The sequence below is a fragment of the Esox lucius genome, chromosome 17 (genome assembly GCF_011004845.1).
Source record: "Esox lucius isolate fEsoLuc1 chromosome 17, fEsoLuc1.pri, whole genome shotgun sequence".
NCBI classification, from domain to species: domain Eukaryota; kingdom Metazoa; phylum Chordata; class Actinopteri; order Esociformes; family Esocidae; genus Esox; species Esox lucius.
In genome coordinates, this window is record NC_047585.1 from 7,105,942 (window position 1) to 7,131,237 (window position 25,296).

General features: G+C 39.0%; 1 protein-coding gene across 1 annotated transcript; it reads right to left on the bottom strand.

Annotated features, from left to right (window-relative positions):
* Window positions 1-1,528: 1,528 nt before the first annotated feature.
* On the bottom strand, window positions 1,529-21,471 carry fam210b (family with sequence similarity 210 member B). The gene is made up of 3 exons (XM_013138413.3): window positions 20,784-21,471; window positions 7,959-8,146; window positions 1,529-2,276 (listed from the first exon to the last, which is right to left on the bottom strand). The coding sequence occupies exons 1-3, from the start codon at window positions 21,357-21,359 to the stop codon at window positions 2,063-2,065; spliced, it is 978 nt and encodes a 325-aa protein (XP_012993867.2). The 5' UTR covers window positions 21,360-21,471; the 3' UTR covers window positions 1,529-2,062.
* Window positions 21,472-25,296: the final 3,825 nt, after the last annotated feature.

The window sequence follows — 25,296 nt, forward strand, 5'->3', positions numbered from 1 at the left end:
CCTCTTAGTTTCCCGCCCTATAAAAGCTTAACAGCGAGCAACAGTAAAAAGTTGTTGTTAACCAGACCTGGTACAGCAGGGGCAAAAAACAAAATGTTTTAGGGTTTAGAAAAGACATGCTGACAATATAAATAATATGCACAACCTAATGCATAACTCTTTTAAATGATACATAACTTGAACATGCTGAATCTGTACAAGGCCATTAACATAAATTACTAGCAGCATAAATAACGTAACATGTTTAGGCCAATTTGGAGAGACTTTAGGCAAGCTGGAGCTCTGGAGGCAATTTGAAGGCCTGATTAAATGACATTCCCTGTGCTGAAACACAATCTCATGGTATCACCACCACAGCATTCATTTGTAGTTTAACAGCTCCACTGTGTGGCCTCCTGTGATATTGTCCAGTGTAAGCATCCCTAGATAATGCAGAAAATCATTTCTAATCCTCATACATATTACATTTAAGTCATTTAGGAGACCTACTTATCCAGAGCCACTTAGTCAGAGTCAATGTTTTATGGCAAGATGCAGTGTACTGCAATAAATCTCATGCACAAAAAGGTAATTTAATAGTTAAATACAATTTTAATCAATTCAAATATTTGACACAAATAATGTAATTACAATATGAAAGGATACTGAGACCTCTGAATATCCTTATGTCATACAGAGCTTATTGGAGAAAAACTTGGCATTGGACAGAAAGATGATTGCTAATAACATGCAGTCTAGAATCCAAACTGCTATGCTCGGTTTCACCAGAGTTATAATCCATATGAGTTTCCAGGCTAAATGGTAGAAAGTGTGTGAGTTAACAGGAATAATGACACATGGAGAATGTGTCTAGGTTCATAAATCCCTCCAACTCATTGTTGGTCTGTCTGTCAGTGTGCAATATTCTTACTCGGGGAAAGTGAGGTAGAGCCACAGCTCTCTCACTGAAGCACTAGAGCAAACTTTTTAAAACAACCAAAATTAACTGAAGGTTTTACATTATGTGGAGGTGGACATTAAACATTTTGGGAAGCCTGATCAATTCTAGAATGGTGCATAGACATGAGCCATTTTCTCAGCACAGGCCATTGTGAATTACTCTTAAAGATCTAGAGAAAAGAGATCTGACAATCTACAGTTTCTTAATAATTAAAATGTGCCTAAATAATGAAAATGCTTTTTTTGAATGGAGGGATTATAAAGAGAGAAACATGTTTGATATTTGCCATTATTTCCCTTTAAGAGAAGGTAACCTGAATATTTGCTGATTCATTCACCTAGCCATAAGAACAAATGATTACATGGCAACCTAGCTAACAGCAAGAATAGCCAGTTGAGGTGTGATTTTTTTTTACCAAAATTCCCCACAGAAAATTATGAAAGCACAAAGAGATGCTGACTGCAGAAACTGCATCAGCAACTCCTAGCCCTGAAGAACAGCATTTTTAACATTCCATACAACATTTATAACATGAATAATATAATAATCTTAATTCCAGGAGATCTAACTTTGTCCTGTGCCAACTGGTTCAATATGATTGAAAATAAATATATCTAGGAGAGATAGTGCTTTTTTAGTATTTCACTTTTTCGTATGTATTATGTTCCAGGCCAACTCACAGCATTACTTCGCAAACTCACAGGTCAACAAATCACCATGGACCATTACTTCTGTTAGAACTGGTGAACAGAAGCTAAGGTTAACACAATGGCCTGACAACACAAATAGCAACAGCAGAAATTCCTCAATGTCCTCAAACAGACCAATGAGTATCTAGCATACTTAACTTTGTAAAGGCAAAATGGATTTGTACATTTACAGATGGGTTAAAAGCAAACTTGGTTTGTCAAGTAATTTTCAAATTCAGAAAACCCAACATAAATGTTAAATTCCCTATTTCCTTTACACGCTAAAATCAGAGTTAATTCATTACACTTTGGAGCAATTCCGCTCAGCTTATCATCTCCTGATTCCTCCAAGCAGGAATTCAACAATAGAATAAAATATACATTTTAAGTCAATTTTTAGAAAGTGTCAGTTGAAGGCTTCGGTCTCAGACATTCAGGGTGAAGTGGGTGCCTTGAAGAGGCCAGTCTTTCTGAGGTATCGTACAAGAAGGGGCACTGACACCAGGGTGATGCTTATACGGAGAGGAGCAAACAGCTTGTGAACAGCATACGCCAGGACAAATGTGCTGGTGCCCGCAGCCAACTTGGACTCAACCAGGGTTTCGCTAAACCCCATCTTGTGTAGGATGGCAGCCATGTCAATCCCGCTGTGGAAATGAAAGACCCGGAGAGACAAAAATACATTTTATAAGAGATTTCATAACTTTTTCCAGTAGAGGGAGCCATAACACTTCACAAGTGGATAAGATTTCATCACATTAGAGTAAGACTCCCTTACCTGGGGTTGTGTCGTATTTCACAATCCTTCTCTCCTAGCCTGGATTTAGCATCAATAATCTTTGTCCTAATTCATGAATTGGAACTGTGCAACCCGATCAAGCAAAAGCTGCATTGCAAGCAGAAACTCAACATTTCAAACAAAGACTAGTGGCATCGTTTACCTCAAAGACAGGCGCTAACTTACCATAAGGAAACTGAGGAAAGTGCCTCAAGCCTCACATTATCTGAGGCCTTGTGAACTTGGCATAATTTATAACTATTATAATTTCATTTTTATTCTTAGCTCGAGGCCTGCAAATCCTACACTTGAGGCCCCTCCAAGATACTTATGAGAAGCTCAGCTCCTCGCACTCGTTCTGTGCGGCATTCGCGCATGTAATGATGTGAAGATGGTGAGACTGTATATTTTTAGACTCAAGAGCAATGGTTTGTCTGACCTACGGGCTGGGATTAAACCTACAGCAGGCTTAACTATCATGTTCACACAGAAAAAATATATAATGCCATAGCAGAGACAAATAAGACACATTCAGGCCAGAATAGATTGTGTGGAATAAAAACAATTAAGTTAGTAAATGTAACTTATATACACTACTTAATAATCAAGTCAAATGTCCAAATTGGGTTGAGTTTGTGAATATGCTAGCTACAACTGCGCAGATTAGCAAGTTGTGGACAAAATTATTTTCAAAGGTAGAACTGTCAATACTGGTTGGTTCCAATTATTAGATGAATGAGTGAAGAACTAATACACTCGGTGACACTAGTTCTAGCACGGGCGTTCAGCTTAGAACGGCAACACACTTAAAGATGTATACCCACTATTTTGTAGTGATTGTCTACTTTTCTTTTAGTACAGTAAACCCATGGTGGTTTATGTTCCATATTTCTCCTGACTACAGATTTATTACAGAATTCTTGATTAGGATGTTTAAGGACTTGTTTTCTCTAATAGTGTGTGGATTTAACTTTGTTATATTTATTTATTGGAGAGAGACATTAGGGAAAGCTATTGCAGAGTTTTGCTTATGAATTTTTTTACCTCAAAATCAATGAAACTAGGCATTATCAATTTTGGCAAGGTATTTTAATTAATTAGCAGTGGTATTTTGGCAATATATCATAAACCCTAACATGTCTTTTTTTTTTATCGGCTACCGCAATTAGAAACGAAAAAATTTTGTTTGTCATACCTGTAATATACAGTACCATATATTGAAGCTTTCAGACATTCAGGGTTCAAACAAAGGACCAATACTGGTCAAATTCTTATTCAAGTATTTTAGACATCCTCCTGGTCAATGAACCAATACTTACCTCTTCATGGTAAACCCATGTATGTACACTGCTTGAAAAAATTAAGGGGACACGTAATCACAGTATAACAAGTTAATTAAACAGGGATATCAATCTGTCCAGTTAGGAAGCATGAGCGATTGTGAATCAATGTCACCTGTTTTGGTCCAAATTAAACTGACAATAGGTGCACTGGAGAGACAACAGCAAGACAACCCCCCCGAAAAGGAAATTATTTAGTAGGTGGTGGTGCTCTCTCCTTATCCTTCCTGACTGATTCTTCCCTAGTTTTTAATTTTGCTAGTGTCCTTGTCACTACTGGTAGCATGAGGTGGTACCTGCAGCCCATTCAGGTTGCACAGGCAGTCCAGCTCCTCCAGGACGGCAAATGTATATGTGCCATTGCAAGAAGGTTTGCAGTGTCTCTCTACTCTCTTCCTAGTCTCAAGAGCATGGAGGAAATACCAGGAGACAGGCCATTACATGCAAAAAGCTGGACAGGGCAACTACCCAGCAGGAGGACCGGTATCTGCTCCTATGTGTGAGGAGGAACAGGAGGAGCACTGCCTAAACCCTACAAAATGACCACCAGTGGGCTACTGCTGTGCATGTTTCTGACCAAATGGCATGAGGGCCCAACATCCTCTAGTGGGATCTGTGCTCACAGCCCAGCACTGTGCAGCTCGATTGGCATTCGCCAGAGAAGACCAGAATTGGCAGGTCTGTCATTGGCACCCTGTTCTCTTCACAGGTGAGAGCAGGTTCATACTAAGCTATGCTACCTGCAACATCATCCACCATGACCGGTTTGACGCTGGGTCAGTGGAGGAATATCCTTGGAGGGTCGCACTGACCTCCATGTGTTAGCCAATAGCACCCTGACTACCATTAGGTACCAGAATAAAATCCTCAGACCCTACACTGGTGCAGTGGTCCCTGGGTTCCTCCTGGTGTAGGACAATGCCCAGCCTCATGTGGACAGAATGTGTAGGCAGTTCCTGCATGACAAAGGCCTTGACGCCATTGACAGGCCCTTATGTTCCCCAGACTTGAATCCAATTGGGAACCTTTTGGGACGTTATGTATCGGCACATCCAACACCACCAAGTAGCGCCACAGACTGTCCAGGAGCTCACCAATGCCCTGATCCAGGTCTGGGAGGAGATCCCCAAGGACACCATCTGCTGTCTCATCAGGAACATGCCCAGATGTTGTTGGGAGTGCATACAGACACGTGGGGGCCATCCACACTACTGAGTCACATTATGAGTGGCCGTGATGAAATTCACACAAGTTGTGATTTCAATTGTTTACATTTTCATGTGACTTTGAATTGAGCCCCTCAATCGGTTTGTGATTTTGGTTTCCATTGACCGTTGTCATTTTGTTCAACAAATTACACAATGTACAGTAAAGATTTTGATCTTTAATATATTTTGTTTATCGAGACCTGATGTGTGATTTTAAGTGTTCTCTTAATTTTATTGAGCAGTGTACTTTAATGATAAATGTTTTTCATTTTATGCAGCATGGAAGTGGGGGGGGGGGGGGGGGGGGGCTTTAGACTGGAATCTTCCTCAGTCCTCCAAATCACTAAGTCTGCCACAGCTCAAAGACCCTGTTGAACTTATACTTGTCTTGGCAAACAATATCTAGCGGAATTCACCAAAATGGTCGATATAAGGAGAAGAGGAAATATAATGCAGATAGGGGGATAGAGGGATGCCGTCAATGGCACAGTCAAAACTCTTGTCTAATGAAGATTATTTGTTGTAATAAAGTAATTGCTTTAGTCCAATATTGCTGAAGTCCAAATACTTGGCTGTTGTTGACTGAGTTTGAATTTCCAAATTCAATGCAGCGTTTGATAGATTAGGTCACATGGTTTTAATTCATTAATTTGGGCAAAGTTAATTATGCCATTTCCTGCCTGATTCGGCTGTGTTGTAGATCTTGTTTATTAGGATAGACAGCAATCAAGCCATAAAGCAAACATTTAATTTGTCTTGGAGGTCCCACATATGGAATAAGGATTAGCCACAAGTGGAATTTGCATTATGCCTTCAAATAAATTTAAACAACTGAAGACAAAAACAAATATAAAAGTGTAATCATGACACTATTTTATAAAACAGTTTACTGGAGTGTTGCCATCCCATTTATGGGCAATCTAGTACATCTTTATTGACACCATTGTAAATTAACTAAATCCTGTATTAGAGACGCAATCACAGGGATTTCTCATTTTCAAGAGGAGTGAAGAGGTTCTCGCTGCAGTTGCTCTTTATATCATATAGATAATCTTGCGCATTTGGACCCTAAAACATTCAGGTTTTATTGATTTTTTAACCCTGTTTTTCTCTATAATATAATGATATCCAATTAAGAATTAAGCATTGATCGTAGCAAATCTTAACAGACTGAGTGACATCCGAAGCAATTCAGTGCTATTTTGATTCTTATTCCTTTGCTCGCACAACCAGGTCAAGTCTACACTGGAATACTTAAGCGCAAGAAGGCAAGCACTCTTTGGCCTTATACCTGAATGAATGTAACAGGGGTGCGAGATACCACAAGGAGTTAAGAGTGTGGCAAGGAAATCATATTTGACCCATATACCAATGCTCCAAACCCAGTCGGTACTGGCCAATAATCTGCAAGTACGATTCAAACCCTGTCTTGCAATGAAGCTGCAAATTGCAAGGCAGTGTCTTTATCATTGAGGCTCCCTCAAAATCAACTGTATTAAGTAATACAATGTATCAAATAGATTCAGGTTTAACCTCCTTAGTTAGAGAATATCAGCAGTATTCTATGTCTAAATGGCTCCCTAGATGGTGTGCTGTGATGGAAAAGTGGCACACTAATAGGGAATATGGGACAATTACAGAATTTCCCAAGTCTCTCCCACAGTGATAGTTGTTAGTGAACTGGACTCCAGGCCAGCCAGGAGGGCGTTGAGGACAAGGTCCATTACAGATGTTAGGGGAAATCTGTAAGATAGTTGAAAATCTGGACCTAATCCATCTGGTATTGGAAGGGGGCCAAAAAAACGTTGGGAAGCAGTCAGAGAGAAGGTTTACATTATTAGGTCTTTGGACACAGTTATTATTAGGCTATGGACACAGTTGAACAACAACCTCCTACATTACACAATCCGTAGAGTCACTGGGGCCTACCTGAATTCAATTGTATGACAAATGCAGTGGGTGCTTAAAATGCAATAGTGGTTCTAAAAATAAATGGTCAATCAAGATGTTTTCAGGCTTTAAACAGTTTTGAATGGAGTCTGGATGGGCCAATGTCACATTTGGATTTGCCATGCCAAAATAATCTTCCTGCAGGGCATGAAAAAAAAAAATTATATCATGGCCAAATGCTGAAGACAGAACTGACGCAAATTAGAATGTGAATTGGTATTTATTTTATTTCTGATAGGATTTGTTACAAATTATTAGACAAAAAACATGCTGCAATAAAGGTTACTTTATTTGCATTAAAGAGTGTAGAAGATGATGTCTTCATTGATCACACTTCTGGTTATGGGATAGAAATTATTTACAGCCAATTGTGATGGTTAGTGCACATTTAGATTTTTGCTTAATGTGAACAGTTACAGATTACCTTTAGGATTTCAAAGAGTTATTTTGAAACACACGTCTTACATTGTTTGGTCTTGGACTAACTGATTGATACAATGACTAAACTGAAAGAATTGCACTACGTTATGTTTTGATTACTTAAACAATGTACATTTTCCGCTCTAACCAATACTGGGAATCGCCAAAGCTGAGATGACTTCAGCATGTGTTGTTCCCACCATGAAGCATGGAGGTTTGATGGTGTGGTGGTGCTTTGCTGGTGACACTGGGATTTATTTAGAATTCAAGTCACTAGCATGGCTATCACAGTATTCTGCAGGGATACATCAACCCATCTGGTTGGTGCTTAGTGGGACTATCATTAGTTTTTTAACAAGACAATGACCCAAAACGCTTTGAAGAATCTAAAATATAATGTATTTTGATTTAACACTTTTTTGGTTACTACATGATTCCATATTTGTGGTTTCATTGTTTTGATGTTTTCAGTCTGGAAAAATAAAGAAAAACCCTTGAATGAGTAGGTGTCCAAACTTACTGCATATATAGAAAACATTTCTAATAAAATATTTACCACTTTTTCTAAATAAGAAAATAACTGATTACCCCAAGTTACCCAAATTATGGAACAGATAAAAAAGGCTTGAGTACCTGGACACAGCGAGATAGAACATTCCTAGAGACATAAGGGAGATGCATATGTGGAAGGAGACGCCTACTGCACCATACTCCTTAAAGACCTTCTTCAGCTGCTGGGTCTTGCTAGGTTTGTTCTCCTCAGACTCTGGTAGACTGGGTTCCTCAGGTCCCTTGGCTGAGCCCCCTTTTCGGATCTGGTCCTTGTCAGATAGAAAGACAGAAGTCACATTATGTCTTACAATTGCTTCAGATTATAAAACAGGAGGGTTATAACAATATGCTACACCCACGGTATGGTATGCATTGTAGTTTGAGGGTCACGGTTCAGTACAGGGCAAATATGTATTGATAAAAACGAATTAAGGCCTGATGAGAGCACAATCATAAAATAAAAGGAAGTGCAATATGTAAACTTGTCATAAACATTGTTTTACAATATAGTATGGCTGGAATAGAAAAGCGAGGGACATTCTGGCCACATGAGGTTGTACCATGCCTTGAGCATCCTCTATTCTCAATCAAGGAATGGGTTCATATCCTACTAAATACAGACTCATTTAAATGTATCCCATTAACACTGACCCTAAGGGCTGCTTTAATGCATTGGTGATATAAAGTCATGTTGCTATTTTGCAATTCTGTGTTGCTCCAAAGATACTGATACTGGGGCAATGTTGACATGTATTTGTCAAAACTGTCTGGTGCGTTAGCATTTGCATCGGCTACATTCATTAAGCAGTGGTGACATACAGTTAACTTTTCATCAACGTCTCTCTGCCCATCACCATTGTAGCCTACTAGAAGGTCAAAATGCTGCCAAATTGATTCCACAATGTTGGTATATCAATATCGCCACTGTACCTCCCATTGGTTCCACCTCATGTATGACTTGCAAAACAGAGTTATTAAAATGTCTATTAGAATGTGCACAGAGGAGCTTGTTTAAACAGAGTAGCTTTATTTGTTTCATTTTTTTTAACTCAGATTTATTCAAGAGGCATTCAACACAAAGCAGCTATTTTAAAATGTATTTGGGTTCACATGCACACATAAAGAGCCTCCATACCATACGGTTATGACATACGGTACCATCGCAGCCCTATTGAGATTGGAACCTAGGTCGACCATGTGAAAGACTGTGTCGCTGACCACTACACCTCCACCACAAATAGCGTCTATGAACTGTTAGCTTTTGCCACTGGCCGTTTGAACAGCGTATTAGCCAGTAATAGACTTTACCGGTATCTACTAACTAACTGGAATAGACATAGGAATTGAGCAATTGCTAGCGAGTCTGCCAAAGCCATTTCATGGCATAAGAATAAATTTTTTCCTTTCATGGCATAAAAACATACTTTTTTCTTTCATTTGTGAATGACATTGATACAATAACTATCAAGAAATGTGACGATAACTTACTTTTTCATTAAGTGAAACGACGAGAGAATAGTGGAAATAAAATAAATGTTGTTGTTCACAATAGATTTTGAGCCTTCCACGTGAGAGGCACTGTCTTTCACCATAACGCCACGGCATTACGCGTTTCACCAGTCGCTAAACACTATTGAGGATTGTGTTAAACTGACTAACGTTTCTTATTAAGTTTACCTCCACCAGAAATAGCGTCTATGAGCTGTTAGCTTTTTCCACTGGCCGTTTGAACAGCTTATTAGCCAGTAATTGGCTTACTGGTATCTACTAACTTCTTAGGAATAATCATAAGAATTGACCAATAGCTAGCAAGACTGAAGTGGAACTTTTCCATGCCAGAAACAGTCGCAATATAAACGTATTCAATTTCAGGTTTCGGTTTAGCCAGCAAAGTTTTCATCAATACAGAATAATTCACAATGCGTACTTCGTTTCGCCTGCGAGGAGATACGAACTCGGGACCTATATTTCACAAGTCCGCTTCTCTAACCACTACGCAATTGAACAAGGGGTAGTCTATCAGTCAGTAAAAGACATTCGCTCTTCTTAGCCGGCTCCGCTTATGGTCCGGCAAAAAGCAGTCCCAGGAAAATTGTTTCAAAGTTTAAGAAAGCCACGTGAGCCTCTGTCTATGAGTCAGCAGAAAATTAACAAAGCAGTTACCATCACTGATCACATTTATATAGATTGTTTTTTTCACCTGTTTGTAACAAAGTGCTTATAATCCATGACACATGTTCAGGATGTTGAATAATAAACCCCAGGGTCATTCCTATCCAAAACCAAATAAAAACTATTCATTAAACTTTGGAGTTCCAGTAAACACTTCAGTACTACAGACAGTAGTGTAGCCTACTATGGAGTCAGATGATTAGACAGAGTGTGTCAAGAAAATAGTTATTATTCATGTCATCTACTGTAGTTGATGGCGGGCGGGTCAGAGCTCCACTCACGAGTCATGGTGCCACGATGTGATTACTCTCTATTCATGACCCAGAGCCACTTGTGTACACACATTTAAACAACTAGATGAACAGCAAATAGACAGCACATAAGATGAGTACAAGTGACATGTAACAGGACAAGGGGGCGGCAACATATTGGGAGTAGTAGAATACATTCTTCTCTTTAGGCACAAGCAAAAAACCAAGCGCTCAGGCATGTAAAAAACAAACACTGAGGCATCAGCCTTTATTCCTGGGATAGAAAACAGGCGTATTATAAACAAAGAAAGACTAAAACACGGGACAAATTTTTTTTTACCTAATTGTGTAGGTTACAGGTTTATTGTAGAAAAAAGTAGGTCTATGCAATGTCTGAATTTACACATTGTCCAAAAATCCTTGATTGAATCACCTTTTCTTTTAAACTATGGAAATGTTGTAAGAGCTGTGCCCAAGAAGGGGTGAATTGGCAGGAATACTGCAATTTACTGACACACATTAACTTGTAAAACAAAGCTGTGAACAGTATATCTTTAAATCTGAAAAATGAAATTGTCTACTCCTTACTTAAAATATAATTAAACTGAAATTAAAGCATAGAACAAATAAACAATTGAAGACAAAAATAATCATGGAATAGATTTGTTTATCAAAATGTAATTTTTCCCCATTATATTCTAAACCTTTTTCACTTGTGTGGCTTTGTTTCTGTTATTATCTATTATTCAAAAAACATTATTCCCTCATTTATTATATTTCTCTCAACCTTTGAAAAGAAAATGTAATAACATTTTTGGACTCAAAGTAGACACCTTTTGCAGACATAAAAGCCAAACACACTTGTGGCATTCTTTCAACAACGGAAATCAAATTGTTTGGAAAGTTCCCCACACTATTGCAGAAGTCCCTACAAATTTGTTGCACTTCTAGGTTGTTTTGCTTTCACCCTTGTGCCCAGTTCATCCCAAACCAGCTCGATGGGTTTTTGGTCTGGAGACTGTTGGCCATTCCATAAATTGAAACCTACCGCATTATTTTCTACTAAGGTAGTTCTGACATAATCTGGCAACAAGGTCACAGGGGACTAGGTAGACTATTTTATGAAAATCCATGGCACCCAATTTCGTATGATATGTTAAGTTACGTTAGGTTACATTACATTGTGCTACCATAACATACAATACATTACGAATTGGCTAAAACTTAACATAACTTATGAATGCTATTACAATGTAGAATGTTACAAACGCTATTAAAACATATAATATGATATGAATGTCAGACAAACGTATCATATTTTACGAACGCTGCGAATTTGCACAAAATGTACAAGCCGTGTTTTGAACTGGCAACATTGGGAATCAGAAGGCATGTGCAGTACCCACTGCGCAACACAGGGTATATGAATAGGACTGAACGAGTAGTGGCCTTACCAAGGTCACTAGAAAAAGTAATAAACGCCTTTTAATGTTACAGTTAGGTTCATGTTAGGTATCACCGCACTGGGGTTAAGGTTAAGATTGGATATCACAGCTCTGGGGTTAAGGTTAGAAAACTAAAAAGGTGAGTTGAAGGTTTGGTTAGGGTTAGGTATCACAGCACAGCACAGAGGTCCAGGTTAGGGTTTGGGTTAAGGTTAGGTATCACAGCATGGGGTTAAGGTTAGGGCTAAAGTTACAAAGAAAATCACATAAAACATTAAATGTTGTAACACCACTACTCGCCTCCTATCACTGCAGGTTCCTGTCTGGAGCAATGGATAGAGCGCCGGTCTTTGGAGTAGAAGTTCCCAGTTTGAAACACAACCTACTGTTTTTTTTCCTGAATTATTACTCTAACGTAATATATCTTACAAAATCGGCTGGCAAAGATTTACATAAAATAGTCTGAGTTGACCAGGTTGAACCTGGAGGTATGTTTATGGTAATTATCTTGCTGAAGGATCAACACCTGACCAACTTTTGCAGACACCAGAGAGTATTGCATTGTGCTGCAAAATGCTGTGGTAACCGTTTTGGTTCAGGGTACCACTAACGGCGCTTTTCCACTGCATGGTACTGGCTCAACTCGGTTCGGCTTTTTTGCTTTTCCACTGGCCAAAAGTTGGGGTAGTACCTGGTACCAGGTACTTTTATTAATTCCGGTTTCGTCGAGGTCCCAAGCAAAAGGTGACGTGAAAACACACAAGACTTCTGATTGGACAAGCGTGCAGCAAAGCAAAACAAGCTGTTCTGCTGTTAGATAAGGGTTTCATAAGACGAGAACGGTGCGTTTTTGCGGGTCTGTCACAGGAGCCCTTGGATTTCAAATGGGTTAATTTCAGTGCCAGTGCATAGGACCAGACTCGTAATGAAATCAACTCGTTATCCCCGTGAGAGACCCACAAAGACGGGGTGTTTTTGTAGCCTACAAAAGGACCTTGTCTTTTTCCTCCTCTGGGATTTCTATAGGCTATCTGGCATACATTGCACTGGACAAAATAGTAATGTCAAGCCAAACAGAATCAGCCTACCAAGCTTTCTAACTATTTTTGCAGTCTGCAATGTATTAAGACCAAAGTTACTGCTCATGTGTGCTTCCTCGCTAGTACCGGTATAAACGCATGTTTACAGTAGGCTACTCGAGTCACTCGGCGTGGTATTATTGCCAGCTATTTTAATTGAGACGTCAGTGAAGCGAATATCAAGCGAACTAAAGCACTGGATGTTTTTCTGAGAGTCAGATATTGCACACATCAGAACAACGAGCAACGACTATGTAGCCTACTATCCTTTCTATCCGCCAGAAATATTCGCGGTTCTCTCATACATTCAAATTCAGTGCTGCTGTTGCTTTGGTCTGAAGCTGCGAGATAACGACGCCCCATTCATCTGAATATACCAAATGGAAATGTGGCATTATGAAATAAAGTTTTTCTTTTGAAAAACATTTTGAAACACAAAAACATCTATGCTGACACATTTACATATTAACCGTCTCATTTATTTATAATGTATTGCCTCCTTTATTTCAGGTTATTTTCACAGCTATATTGATTTATTTAGTATCGACTTAAATGGCATTCCAAAGTCGGACATTGTACATCAGATTTACTCACCTAATGAAATATAGATTCTAGGAACTATTCCCTACGAATGGTAATTATCACTAGTGAATATGCAAAAAAAAAACAAAGATCAACCCATGAACTTCCAAAATAATCTCCAAAAACTGCAGCATCTCCAAAACTGCAGCCCTTGTGGGGTGTTCCCGGTCCGCGGTGGTCAGTACCTATCCAAAGTAGTCCAAGGAAGGAAAAGCGGTGAACCGGCAACAGGGTGGCCAAGACTCATTAATGCACATGGGGAGTGAATGCTGACCCATGTGGTCCAATGCAACAGACAAGCTACTGTAGCTCAAATTGCTGAAAAGATGAATGTAAGCTCAAACAACAACAAGCAAACATCTTAATTTAAATTTTTTGAATTGGGTCAAAAGACATTGGGTATTCCAAAAAGACCAGACCTAATGAATTCACTGGCAGCGATGACCTGCATTTATTTGTTTTAGCATTTCTATTGCCAAATACTAGAATATGTACAGTTGTGCATACCCTGGCAGAAATTGTGAAATGATGGCATCGATTTAGAAAATATGACTGATAATGCAAAAAAAACTCTTATTTAAGGATAGTGATCAAATGAAGCCTTTTATTATCACAGCTGTTTGGCTCCTTTTTAAATCATAATGATAACAGAAATCACCCAAATGGCCCTGATAAAAAGTTTACATACCCTTGGATGTTTGGCCTTGTTACAGACACACAAGGTGACACACACAGCTGAAAATGGCAATTAGAGGTGAATTTCTCACACCTGTGGCTTTTTAAATTGCAATTAGTTTCTGTGTATAAATAATCAATAAGTTTGTTAGCTCTAATTTGGATGCACTGAGCAGGCTAGATACTGAGCTATGGGGAGACAGAAAGGAACTGTCAAAAGACCTGTGTTACAAGTTAATGGACATTTATAAAGATGGAAATGTTATAAAAAGATATCCAATGCCTTGCAAATTCCAGTCAGTACTGTTCAATCACTTATCAAGAAATGGAAAATTCTGGGATCTCTTGATACCAAGTCAAGGTCAGGTAGACCAATACATATTTGAGCCCAAACTGCCAGAAGAATGAGCTTCATAGTTGAGTTGCCAGAAACAAGCCTTTACTAAACCAATGACACAAAAAAGCCCGGTTACAATAAGCCCGACAACACCTTGACACACCTCACAGCTTCTGGCACACTGTAATTTGGAATGACGAGACCAAAATAGAGCTTTATGGTCACAACCATAAGTGCTATGTTTGGAGAGGGATAAACAAGGCCTAAACGGGGATTCTTCTGCAAGAAACCTGTGCATTGGACGCTCTTGGACATCCCAGCACAACAATGACCCTATGCACAAGGCCAGGTTGACCCTCCAGTAGTAAGAGCAGAAAAAGTTGAAGGTTCTGGAGTGGCCATCAGTCTTCTGACCTCAATATCATTGAGCCACTCTGGGGAGATCTCAAACACGTGGTTCATGCAAGACGACCAAAGACTTCACAGGACCTGGAGGCATTTTTCAATGGCGAATGGGCAGCTAAACCACCTGCAAAAATTCAGGGCCTCATAGAAAACTGTTACAAAAGACTACACGCTGTCATTGATGCTAAAGGGGGGAATACACAGTTTTAAGAACTATGGGTATGCAGACTTTTGAACAGAGGTCAGTTAATTTTTTTCTTTGTTACCATGTTTTGTTTTACGATTGTGCCATTCTTTTATGACCTACAGTTGAATGTGAGTCCCATAAGAAATAAAAGATGGGTTTTGCCTGCTCACTCGTGTATTCTTTACAAATGGACCATATATTACCAATTCTCCAAGGGTATTCAAACTTTTGAGCACAACTGTACATATGTGATTTTTCCAGAACTTTCTTCAAAGAAACTTGATACATTGCTATAACACAGCAAAACCGCTAATGCTGCAAAACCCTGTTTGAACACCCAAAAACGAGCAACTGCAGGTTAGGCTAGTATCACTGGATTAGTCCATCACCGGCTAAAGACCACCCACTTGCACTGATAGACATATCACTTGTGATCATGAAATACACCATGAAATTACAAAATGGGTCAAAATATTAGAGTGGCAACTAGATCCTTCAGAGTGACGTGGACATCCTTGCTAGAGGCAGCCCTCGAGTGGATGTTTAGCAGGACGGACAGGCGGTGCTTGACGTTGAGCAGGACCCCATGAGGGATGAGTGATGTTGTATTGCTAGAAACTTATTGTCTCACTCGAAGTCTGAATTTCCTATTTAAAAAAAGTCCTAAGCTTTGTCACATATTCTTTTTTTATAGGCTATATTAAAACACAAAGCCCAAAGAATATATATTTATAAACAAGTTAATATAGGCTATTGGAAAAACAGAGGGCCTTATCAATTAATAATAAATACTCAAAAAAGAATTAACACTGTTACGACACCTTGATAACTATTCAGTTTTCAGCCTCCGTCTTTTAATGCTTTCAGTTCATCAATAAGTTGTTTGTGTGGGGGGGTTGGAGCTGCGAATCAGTTACGCCAAAACTGCGCATAAAGCATACTATCACAATGATAATTTCATAGGGTTCTACACTGAAGTGCCAGAAAAACTGGTACAGACGAGCCCATATATAAAGCAATAGACATCTGTAGAAGCATCTAGAGCTGTTTCCGCCATGATAATGGCAAGTTATCACGATTTAAGCGATTTTCAACACGGTTTAATAGTTCGTTAGATGGGTCATAGTATTTCAGAGCTAGAGGAGAAGTTTGGATTTTCACATACTACCATTTCAAGGGTGTTCCGTGAACCCAATAATTCTGGCAAAACATCTAACGAGAGCAGTGTGGCCATAAAAAGACTGTGGGAGAACGTGACCAGTATCGGCCGGCAAGAATTGTTTCACGCGATAGGCGTGCAACACTGCCTCAAAAAACATCTGCATTCAATGCTGGGCCCTCAACAAACATCAGTGTGAGGACTGTGCAATATCCCTTCAGGATATGGGCTTTAGGAGCCAACGCCCAACTCAAGGACCCCTGATGAATACTCGACACACAGCTATGTTCCTCGCCTGGGCTCAGGAACACCACCACTGGACACTTGATGACTGGAAACGAGTAGTCTGGTCTGACAAGACGCGTTTCCAACTGTTTTCGGGCAGATGGAAAGATCCATGTATGGGGAAAACTCCATGAAGCCATGGATCCCGCATGTCAACAGGGCAATATACAGGCTGGTGGTGGCTCCGTAATGGTATGGGGTTGGTTTAGCTGGCACTCAATGGGACCCCTGGTACGTCTACAAATGTCTCTGACAGGTGAACACGGTTTGCATCCTTTGACGAGTTACACCAGTTCATGTCCTGCTTTCATTCTGATGGGTTTGGCCTCTTCCATGAGGACAATGCGAAGCCACAGACTTGACACGCCAGATTATGGTTAGAGTTTGGGGCCTGGCCATTCCCACCTAAGTCACCATACCTCAACATTATCACACACATCTAGAATGCCATGCAACGTGCTGTGGAACACAGAAATCCTACACCTCAGAATACAACAGAATTGTGGACCGCTCTGCAGGAGGTATGGTGTTCATTGCCTACATCGTATTGCTGCAGCTCTGCACTGCCGTGGGAGACCCACCAAGTATTAGACTGCTGTATATATCAAGCAAACTGTGTGCACAAGGCAGAATTTGCAACATTGACATCTGCGATTTACTGTTCAATTCGTAGACAGTGGTCTTGGTACATTTATTTTTTGGCCAATGTAGTAAACATTTGACACTTTAGTTATTAAAAATGCTATCATTATGGTGAGGTTTTTTGTATTTTAATTTTAAAATCAAACAAGGCCAAGCAAAATGTGATATACATTTACTTGTTTTAATTAATTTGTATAAATCATGCGGTCATTTTTTGTTGGAGTATTGTTTTGTAAAATTAAAATAAGGCAAAGTGCAGCTGTATTTACCTTTGTTTATTTTATATTTATTTGTATTACTTACACAGTCGTTAATGTTTTGGTGGGATTTAGAATTTCTATTTTAAAAAAACAACAAATCAAAAATAATTGAGAGACTCGAAACTGGATATTTAGAAATTACTATTAGCCTATTATTATTTTGACATGACAAAAGTAGGAAAGAATTAAATAAAAGGAGACTTGACAAATGGTTTATTTGTCAATTGATGTTCCTTTCTGTATAGTAACAAAGCTTACGGTTTCAAGAGATATTGTTAAAAAGTGAAATAACCTATGCTCCGTTAACATTGAAACACTTCCTCGTAATCATAGAAAAAAGTGTAGCGACGCCTGAATTCTAGCATAAACATCACAGACAGAATAGGCCTATATATTGTAATTGGATTTTAAACATAATTTGATTGATGATCGCTTCATAGTCAACTCCATTGTTATTACATTCAAAATATGCTTGCCGCAAGACATCCAGGTCACTTCAATGTTCATCCAGCTAGAGCTGGATGCAGACGTCCAGGCCACATTCCTTTCCGTCCGGACCGTGCCCTCCATCCTCATTGCCCATCCGTCCTGCTAAAAATCCACTCGAGGGCTCCCCTAGAGAGGACGTCCAGGTGACTGTGCTGGACTTCCACATCGCTCTGAGGGATGTAGCCCCAACAGCGATATTATGAAAAGGGGACATGATTTTACGAAAAATCAATTACAAATAGTAAAAAACAAACAAAAACTGCACTTCGTTGACACTGGCTTGTGATTCTAGTTTTAGGGTAGAGACAAGCACTAACCCTGGTCAAAAATGTGTACCCAAGCAAGAAAGTTCCAGCCTCAACATTGTGGCAACCAATAGTATTATTTCTGCATTGGAGAAAATATGCCTCCAGAACAAGCTTAATGACATGGGGGCTGGATGCAATAATAATGAGATGCCAACAACTCAACCAATAACCAGTGCTGACGTACCAGAGCAGGAATAACCAGGCACGACCTGTGTCATGCTCACCATATTTTTTACCAAAAAAAAAAAAAGTCTCTTTCGGGGGTCTAAATTTACAGTCATTCCAGTAGCACTGCTAAATGTCCTCAAACATCCCCAAATTACAGGTCTCGTGTTTCTTTACTAAGTCCTAAATACAAAAGGACAAGTCTATTCTAGCTTTGTGACGTGCCACACATTCCTCTAACAATAGACTGAGGCCAGAGAGCAGAACGTGGCTTTCCAGGCCACCCACATGTACACACATAATGTCCTTAGGTTTAAAGAGATGAACAAAATAGAGCAGACGTGGGAAGGTCATGTGAGTGAGTGTCTGTAGGGAGCAGTGCCAAGGAGGAGAGCAAAGCAGAAAGGCTGCTGTGTTCCCATGAGTGTGCAACAGTCTTTGAGAGGCAGCAAACAGCAGATAAACACACAGCACCAGCCAAGCTGGCCCACCCTGCCCCCCTCACTAGCACGTGCTATTATGAAGAACAGGGTAGAGGAGGACAAAATAATATATCCATTAGCTCATTCCTCTTGTGTCATAGGAATTTCAGAATTTAGTTACATTCCAGATAGATTTTAGTGGTCACACTGGACAGAAAGCTGCCATAGAAATAACACTTGATTTTAGATTAAGTTCACCATCAGCGATAGTCTGGGGAGTTTCGCTTACAGGGTCTTTTATTTATCAAATGCACCGAACAACATAGCGTCATTCTGAACAATGAAATTCTGATGACATGGCACGCCACATCTATGCAGTAAGCATTAAGAAATATATGAAGCAAAAATGAAAAATACACAGAGACTAACAGCAATTCCACAAGTAGAAATGGGAATATGGATCGTAAGAAAATAAATCTTTAATATTAGAAATATACAGCTCCGGAAAAAAATATGAGATCACTGCACCTTTTTCTTTCCTTTCCAAAAAAGTTGAAATGTAAAGTTTTTAGTGAGGAACAGAAGCGTTCAATTTGCATTGGTCTTTTAATTTTAACCCTTCCGTTCCTCACTCAAACCCTTCCTCTTCAACTTTTTTGGAAAGGAAAGAAAAAGATGCAGTTGTCTCTTAATTGTTTCCGGCGCTGTAAGTGTTGTACTGCCTATAAATGGATACATTAAAATGTGCTAATGTACATTGAAAGTGACAAGAGCATAAGAAGTGTTCATGTGCTGAATAGATTAATATTGTTGGTAGAGATGCCTTACGGCTTTAAGCAAAAAAAAATGGTATGGGCAGGTTTATATGGGTTGGGTAATTATTTATGTTAACAGCAACCGTTTGAGTCCCAATGTACACTGTCGAAGAGCTGGAAAAACCCCAAACCTTCAAAGACTAGGAAAATCAAGTTGTTTCAGTTATGTAAATGTATTTTTTAGAAAGATAAATACTGATAGATTATTAATTTAAACACTTAATCTGGAAAAGGGTAATGTAGGGCATGTACCAACAGGTAAAACTTTCTGGATTGTTGGGCTTTGATGTCAGTAAATATCTCTCGGAAGCAGGCTACGTGACCCAGAGTGCAGGTACTTTTGTTAGGGGGGTGGGTGATACAGGATGTAACCATAAGCGACTCTAGAAGAATTGAATGCATTAGAGCATACATTAGCAAAGGCTAAGAGAGACATTACTATACACAAAGGGCAAAAGATGGCCACTTGCCATCTTGACTTATTTAAACGTGCTTTTTCATACAAATGCAGAAATTATCAGACCAAACATCTTCCTTTCAGGTTTCTATGTGAGAATGGTCAGAACAAACCGATATACAATCAAAAATATTTTCTACCGTATGTATTTTGCCAAGCAGTAGACAATTCTGTTTTAAATACTGCATGCGGTACGTGGTGAGCATAATTGCACAAGGTAATAAAAGCAAGGCAGTGTCGTGAAATGAGGTTCGATAACCAGTTAAACAACATCCTGGAATTAGTAGCATTAAACACTTCCTGCTAAAATCAGCCTACATCTGTAATGTCACCATATCCAATAAAATGACGTTGTTTAGGATGCAATGAACACCTTGGAGGTTAGCAATTTGCCTAAATTACAACATATGTCCATTCTAAGTACAGTCTTTGTCAGACAGATAATAGGTTATAATAGAAAAGAGAGCTAATCTGGGCGACATACTTGCATACAAACGCAACATACTGCTATTTTGGAGACTACCTTTATAATGTGAAGTACACAAGTTACTTTCAAGAAAGCTTGTAAATGAATGTTTTTCAACTGTTACGTGTTCACACTGCTTTGTCATTTAGAAAAACAAGACGAACGGATACCCTGCAAAAGTTGAAATGACCCGATATACTGTGCGGGTTCAGGGTTTAATTGTTTTCTTTCGGGGCATGTTTGTTCGTCAAATATTGTTAAACTAGTTGTCACATAGGTTAAATAAATACCAAAGTTTAATTTACCCCGACCGAGTCCTCCGCCCGTTTGGGAGCGTCAGCAACCGATGAAAGAGCCCTCATTTGCAAATTTGATGTAGGACAAAAGCGTTGATTGCAGACCTTGGCGCCAGACGTAAACAGCAGGGATTCAAGTGCATCTACTTGCGGTATCTGTATGTTTTGGTCTCCCTTCGTCCAATTACACGGTAACATAATGTTACGATATGTAAGGTTACGGCAGAAGACACTTTTATAATAACTTTTGTTGGAGAGATTAAAACCGAACGGGGTTACTCGACTCAATAATTGTCCCCTTTGCGTGATTATAAAACGAACAGAGTTACATTTCTTGGCAGAAAACATGTCAGTTTCCGTCCTTTTCAGCGTTCCATCAGATGAGAGTATGGATTGTTCACAACCACCTAGAACGCAACTAGAAGCCGGAGAACATTTAACTGTATAGCTGTTACGCAATGGCCAGGTACTGCCAGCTAGTCTGTTTGTTTGAAGTTGTGGCGCTGCTTGCAAAGCTGCCTCTGCCGTAGAGTTTATACCCTGCTTCAAAGCCATCGAAGGCAGGCTCGCTCTACACAATAGCATGGCCTACGGCTCAAAAACTACGAACAAAAATAATGATTAGCCGAGGTTGCTAATAACAATAGCTAGTATCAACATGCTATCCTCATCTCGCGCAGCAGCTTATGTCGGTGTTTTAAACAGCCAATAGGGGACAGGCGTGGCTCCACCAATAATGAGCCCGCATGTAGGAGAAATAAGAAACCCCTAGTACTATAGGCTACTCACCGAACCCTTAAATTATGTGTACGCCTTACTGTGTGCTTCTGTTTTATTTATGCGTAAGACAAAACAACACTACGGATTAGAGCATTTATTTAGTAGTTTGTTATTTTGTAGCTTTACAAACACAGTGAATTGGATTTTTTGAACACCATGATTTCAAATGTCAAAAATGTGACATTTTAAATATGAAATGCCATACTTGTCCCTATATTTAATGTAATGACATACTCTCCTCTCACCATGTTTAGAAGTCAGGCAGTGATTTTCTAAATATCATGGATACTATATTCATATAAGAATGGACTGTAATGTGAAGCTCCAGCAAGACTAAGAATAGCTGTCCTTCTCATGTTGGAATGAAGTCAGATATTGAATTACAGTAAAATAAAAAATTTGTCTTGTCAGAATATGATAAACAACCACCTATCCTTACAAAAACGATTACAGTCAGAGCGGAGGTAAATCAGTTAAACTGCAGTTTGACACTTGTTTGAGTGCATTGTAACTGCAGTGTGTAGCAAAAACTTTTTTTTTTACTAAACTGTAATTGTAGTTAGTGCAGTATACTGTACTTATACTGCAATTACTGCATTAAAAAATCCAGTCAACTTAATTTGCTGCAACCTTTTTTTTTGCACTGGTTTCCAAATTGTGATCCTTCATTGCAAATGTACATTTATGAAAAAACAGTAGCAAGTATGCCTATGCTCTATGTATTTGCCTGTCAAGCTCCATTCATTAATGCATTCATAAGCTTAACCCACAATCATGTTTTATTACAGATGAACCATACTGCAGCCTATATGTGAGTCTGAAAGCAAAAAAAAACAGCCTTTTCATTTGCAGTTTTGTCTGGGTACAGATAAGGTTATCATCATGACCATTCAGACTAGTGCGGATAACAAGGCGTGCCCAATACATTTTTAACTGACCGTGTTTACTTACTGTGTGTTTTGTTTTTAGTGTGTGGTAATTACACAAAATTGTTTGGGTTTGCAACCTCATAGGCACACCATTTTTATGAATATTGTTTTGTCTTTCATGTTTGATTGGGATTTGCTTTGCATTTTGGAAGAGTGTTAGTGTTTCATATCAGTGTTACCTCTTTTAGTAGCTGAGTGTAGATGTCACTTAACAAGTACAGGAACTACCTGAGGATTTCACATGCATGTTGTAAGAGTTGGTAACCGGCCAAACAAAACAACCTACTGTCAGGGCACCAACAGTGCCCTCTAACCTCCTTTTCCTGACCCCTCCTTTCTATGACCTCATCCTCAGACTGTTGTGCACAGCACATTTGGGCCAAAGTGACAGGGAAGGAGATTACACAACCATAAACGAGATAGGCCATTTATGGTTGTCTGTTAAGGTGGAACTTGATTAAACCAACAAAATCTGTTGGTTGTGTTCAAATTAAAATACAGCTGTTGATTCTTTTCACATGATTGTTATAAATGAAATTAGCTTCACCGCAGACTTGAATCAACATCTGATTTAGAATTTCTCGTTTCTTAGAGGAAGTGAAATAGGATACAATAATTTTTAAAAATTGCTTCATGAAAATTACTCTGTCTGCCTGTGACTGAACCCTTCAATCCCAAAAATGTTTGGACAATAATGTCCAGAGTTGTCAACTGACATGTACATGTATTGTGCATAACGCCTAAATAGTATATGAAATGTAAAGTTAATGGATGAATCATACACACAGATATAGCCATATAATTCATTGCCAACCTTTTTTTTCTCCATAAAATGGTTTGTGAGACCACAGCCAAGTAGTTTCCACAACCACAACATACTGACTCTACACTCACTGTGACTAAGTGGCTGCAGAAATACACATTTGCTTTCATCATTAAGGCCAAGTCTGGCCAAGTGCAGCAAGTATGGCAAAAAGGTGCCAACACTTCATACATTTTAATTGTACACTTCTTGCAAACATATATGGACAATGAAGACAATGCTGTTATGCAGACACTCTTATCCAGACCAAATTACAGTATTTAAAAACATACATTTTCATACTTTGTTGTCCCACGCGCCCGTGAATCAATCCCACGACATTGATGTTACACAGGAGCATCCAGGCATACAGTGTTTCCCTGTGAAAGTCACTGAAAATGCTGGGTCATGTTGTCCTGAAGGAATGTCAACAACTCAGCCCTAAAAGTGTCATTTGAAATGTTGCTTTTGATATAGCTGATGCTCTTATCCAGAACAACTTCCATACAGTATTACTTGCATACACAGTGACATACTCAGTGTCCTGGTAGTGTTGCTCTGTGGTGCTAAGAGGCTTGAGCTGAGCTGTTTTGATAGTGTAAAACCAGCTTCTCCCATTCAGTTGTGTGTTAAAACATTAATTTGTAAAGAAGAGCCCACACTTTAAAACAGGCGATACAAAAACAAATCTACACTAAAGTATTTTGAACATTTGTACCTACCTAAGCAACACACATCTGTAACTATATATGATTTACAGTAAACAAACTGTAAAAGGAGTTAGACGTGATTCTTCTGATGCACATGGTAATACTTTTTTAGGATGATATTCAGATGCTGAGGAATAAACGATGGAAACAGGTGACCTATAGTACACGTAAACTGCGCTGGAAAACATACTGTATATATATATATATATTGAATCAGCTCTTCTTTTAACACCACTTGTTTGGGAACTGAGACCAATTGATTAAGTTTTGAAAGTGAAATGTTTTCCTCTTCAACAGTTCAGGGTCTCCTTTGTCATATTTTTCGTTTCATAATGCGCCAAATGTTTTCAATGGGTGACAGGTCTGGACTGCAGGTATACCAGTTTAGTTGTAATAAATGCAGAATGTGGTTTGCCATTGTCTTGCTGAAATAAGCAAGGCCTTCCCAAACGTTGTCTGGATGGCAGCATATGTTGCTCCAAAACCTGTATATATTGTTCAGCATTTACAGATGTGCATGACACCCATGCCATGTGCACCATTCTACCCCCATACCATCACAGATGCTGGCTTTTGAACTGTGCGCTGATAAGAAGCCAGATGGTCCCTCTGCTGTTTAATCCAGATGACGCAGCATCCATGATTCCCAAAAATAATTTCACCATTTTGATTAGTCAGTCAAATTTCTTGCCAGGGGACATAGTAATGAAATAGGAATCACAAGGAGACTTTTCTCCCGGTGCATCGGAAGGGAAAACGAAAATCATGTCATGTTGACGAAAATCTCTTCCCAAACAAACAAGAGTGACAAGATGTCCACCAAGAAGATGGGAACTTGTAGTGTAATGTAAAGTTTTACAGAACAACAGCAGATTCTCATTTTCTTGCAGAATTATTTTATGGGTGTTGTTTTGTGGCAGATTTTCTGTTCACTCTCTATGACTTCATATGTAAGAAATATGTAACAATGTACATGCAAATGTGAATTTTCTGTTTACATGTAACACATTGCTAAATTTACTGTATACAAACAAATGTGAATATCATTTTCTGTGTACTACAGTATTGTACAGTACTGACCTTTCCCAGTAAACATTTTCCTACTGTTGAAATCGGTATATAAACAGCTCAGTGGGATACACAATAGCATTCAGCTAAACAAAACTGACATTCTTGTGTAGTAGAGTAAGCAGTCAGTGTCAACAAAAAAGTAGAACATAACTGAAATTTGTTAATAACAAACATTTCAAGGGTTGACTGCCATGAAAACATATGTGAAAACATATCTAAACATATGGACA

Excerpts from the sequence above, each read along its gene's own strand:
- fam210b (XM_013138413.3), bottom strand. The coding sequence starts at position 21,359 with ATGCTATTGTGTAGAGCGAGCCTGCCTTCGATGGCTTTGAAGCAGGGT. Across the intron at positions 8,147-20,783 it reads GGGCGGAGGACTCGGTCGGG|GACCAGATCCGAAAAGGGGG; the intron begins GTAAATTAAACT and ends CTATCTGACAAG. Across the intron at positions 2,277-7,958 it reads TTCTATCTCGCTGTGTCCAG|CGGGATTGACATGGCTGCCA; the intron begins GTACTCAAGCCT and ends TCATTTCCACAG.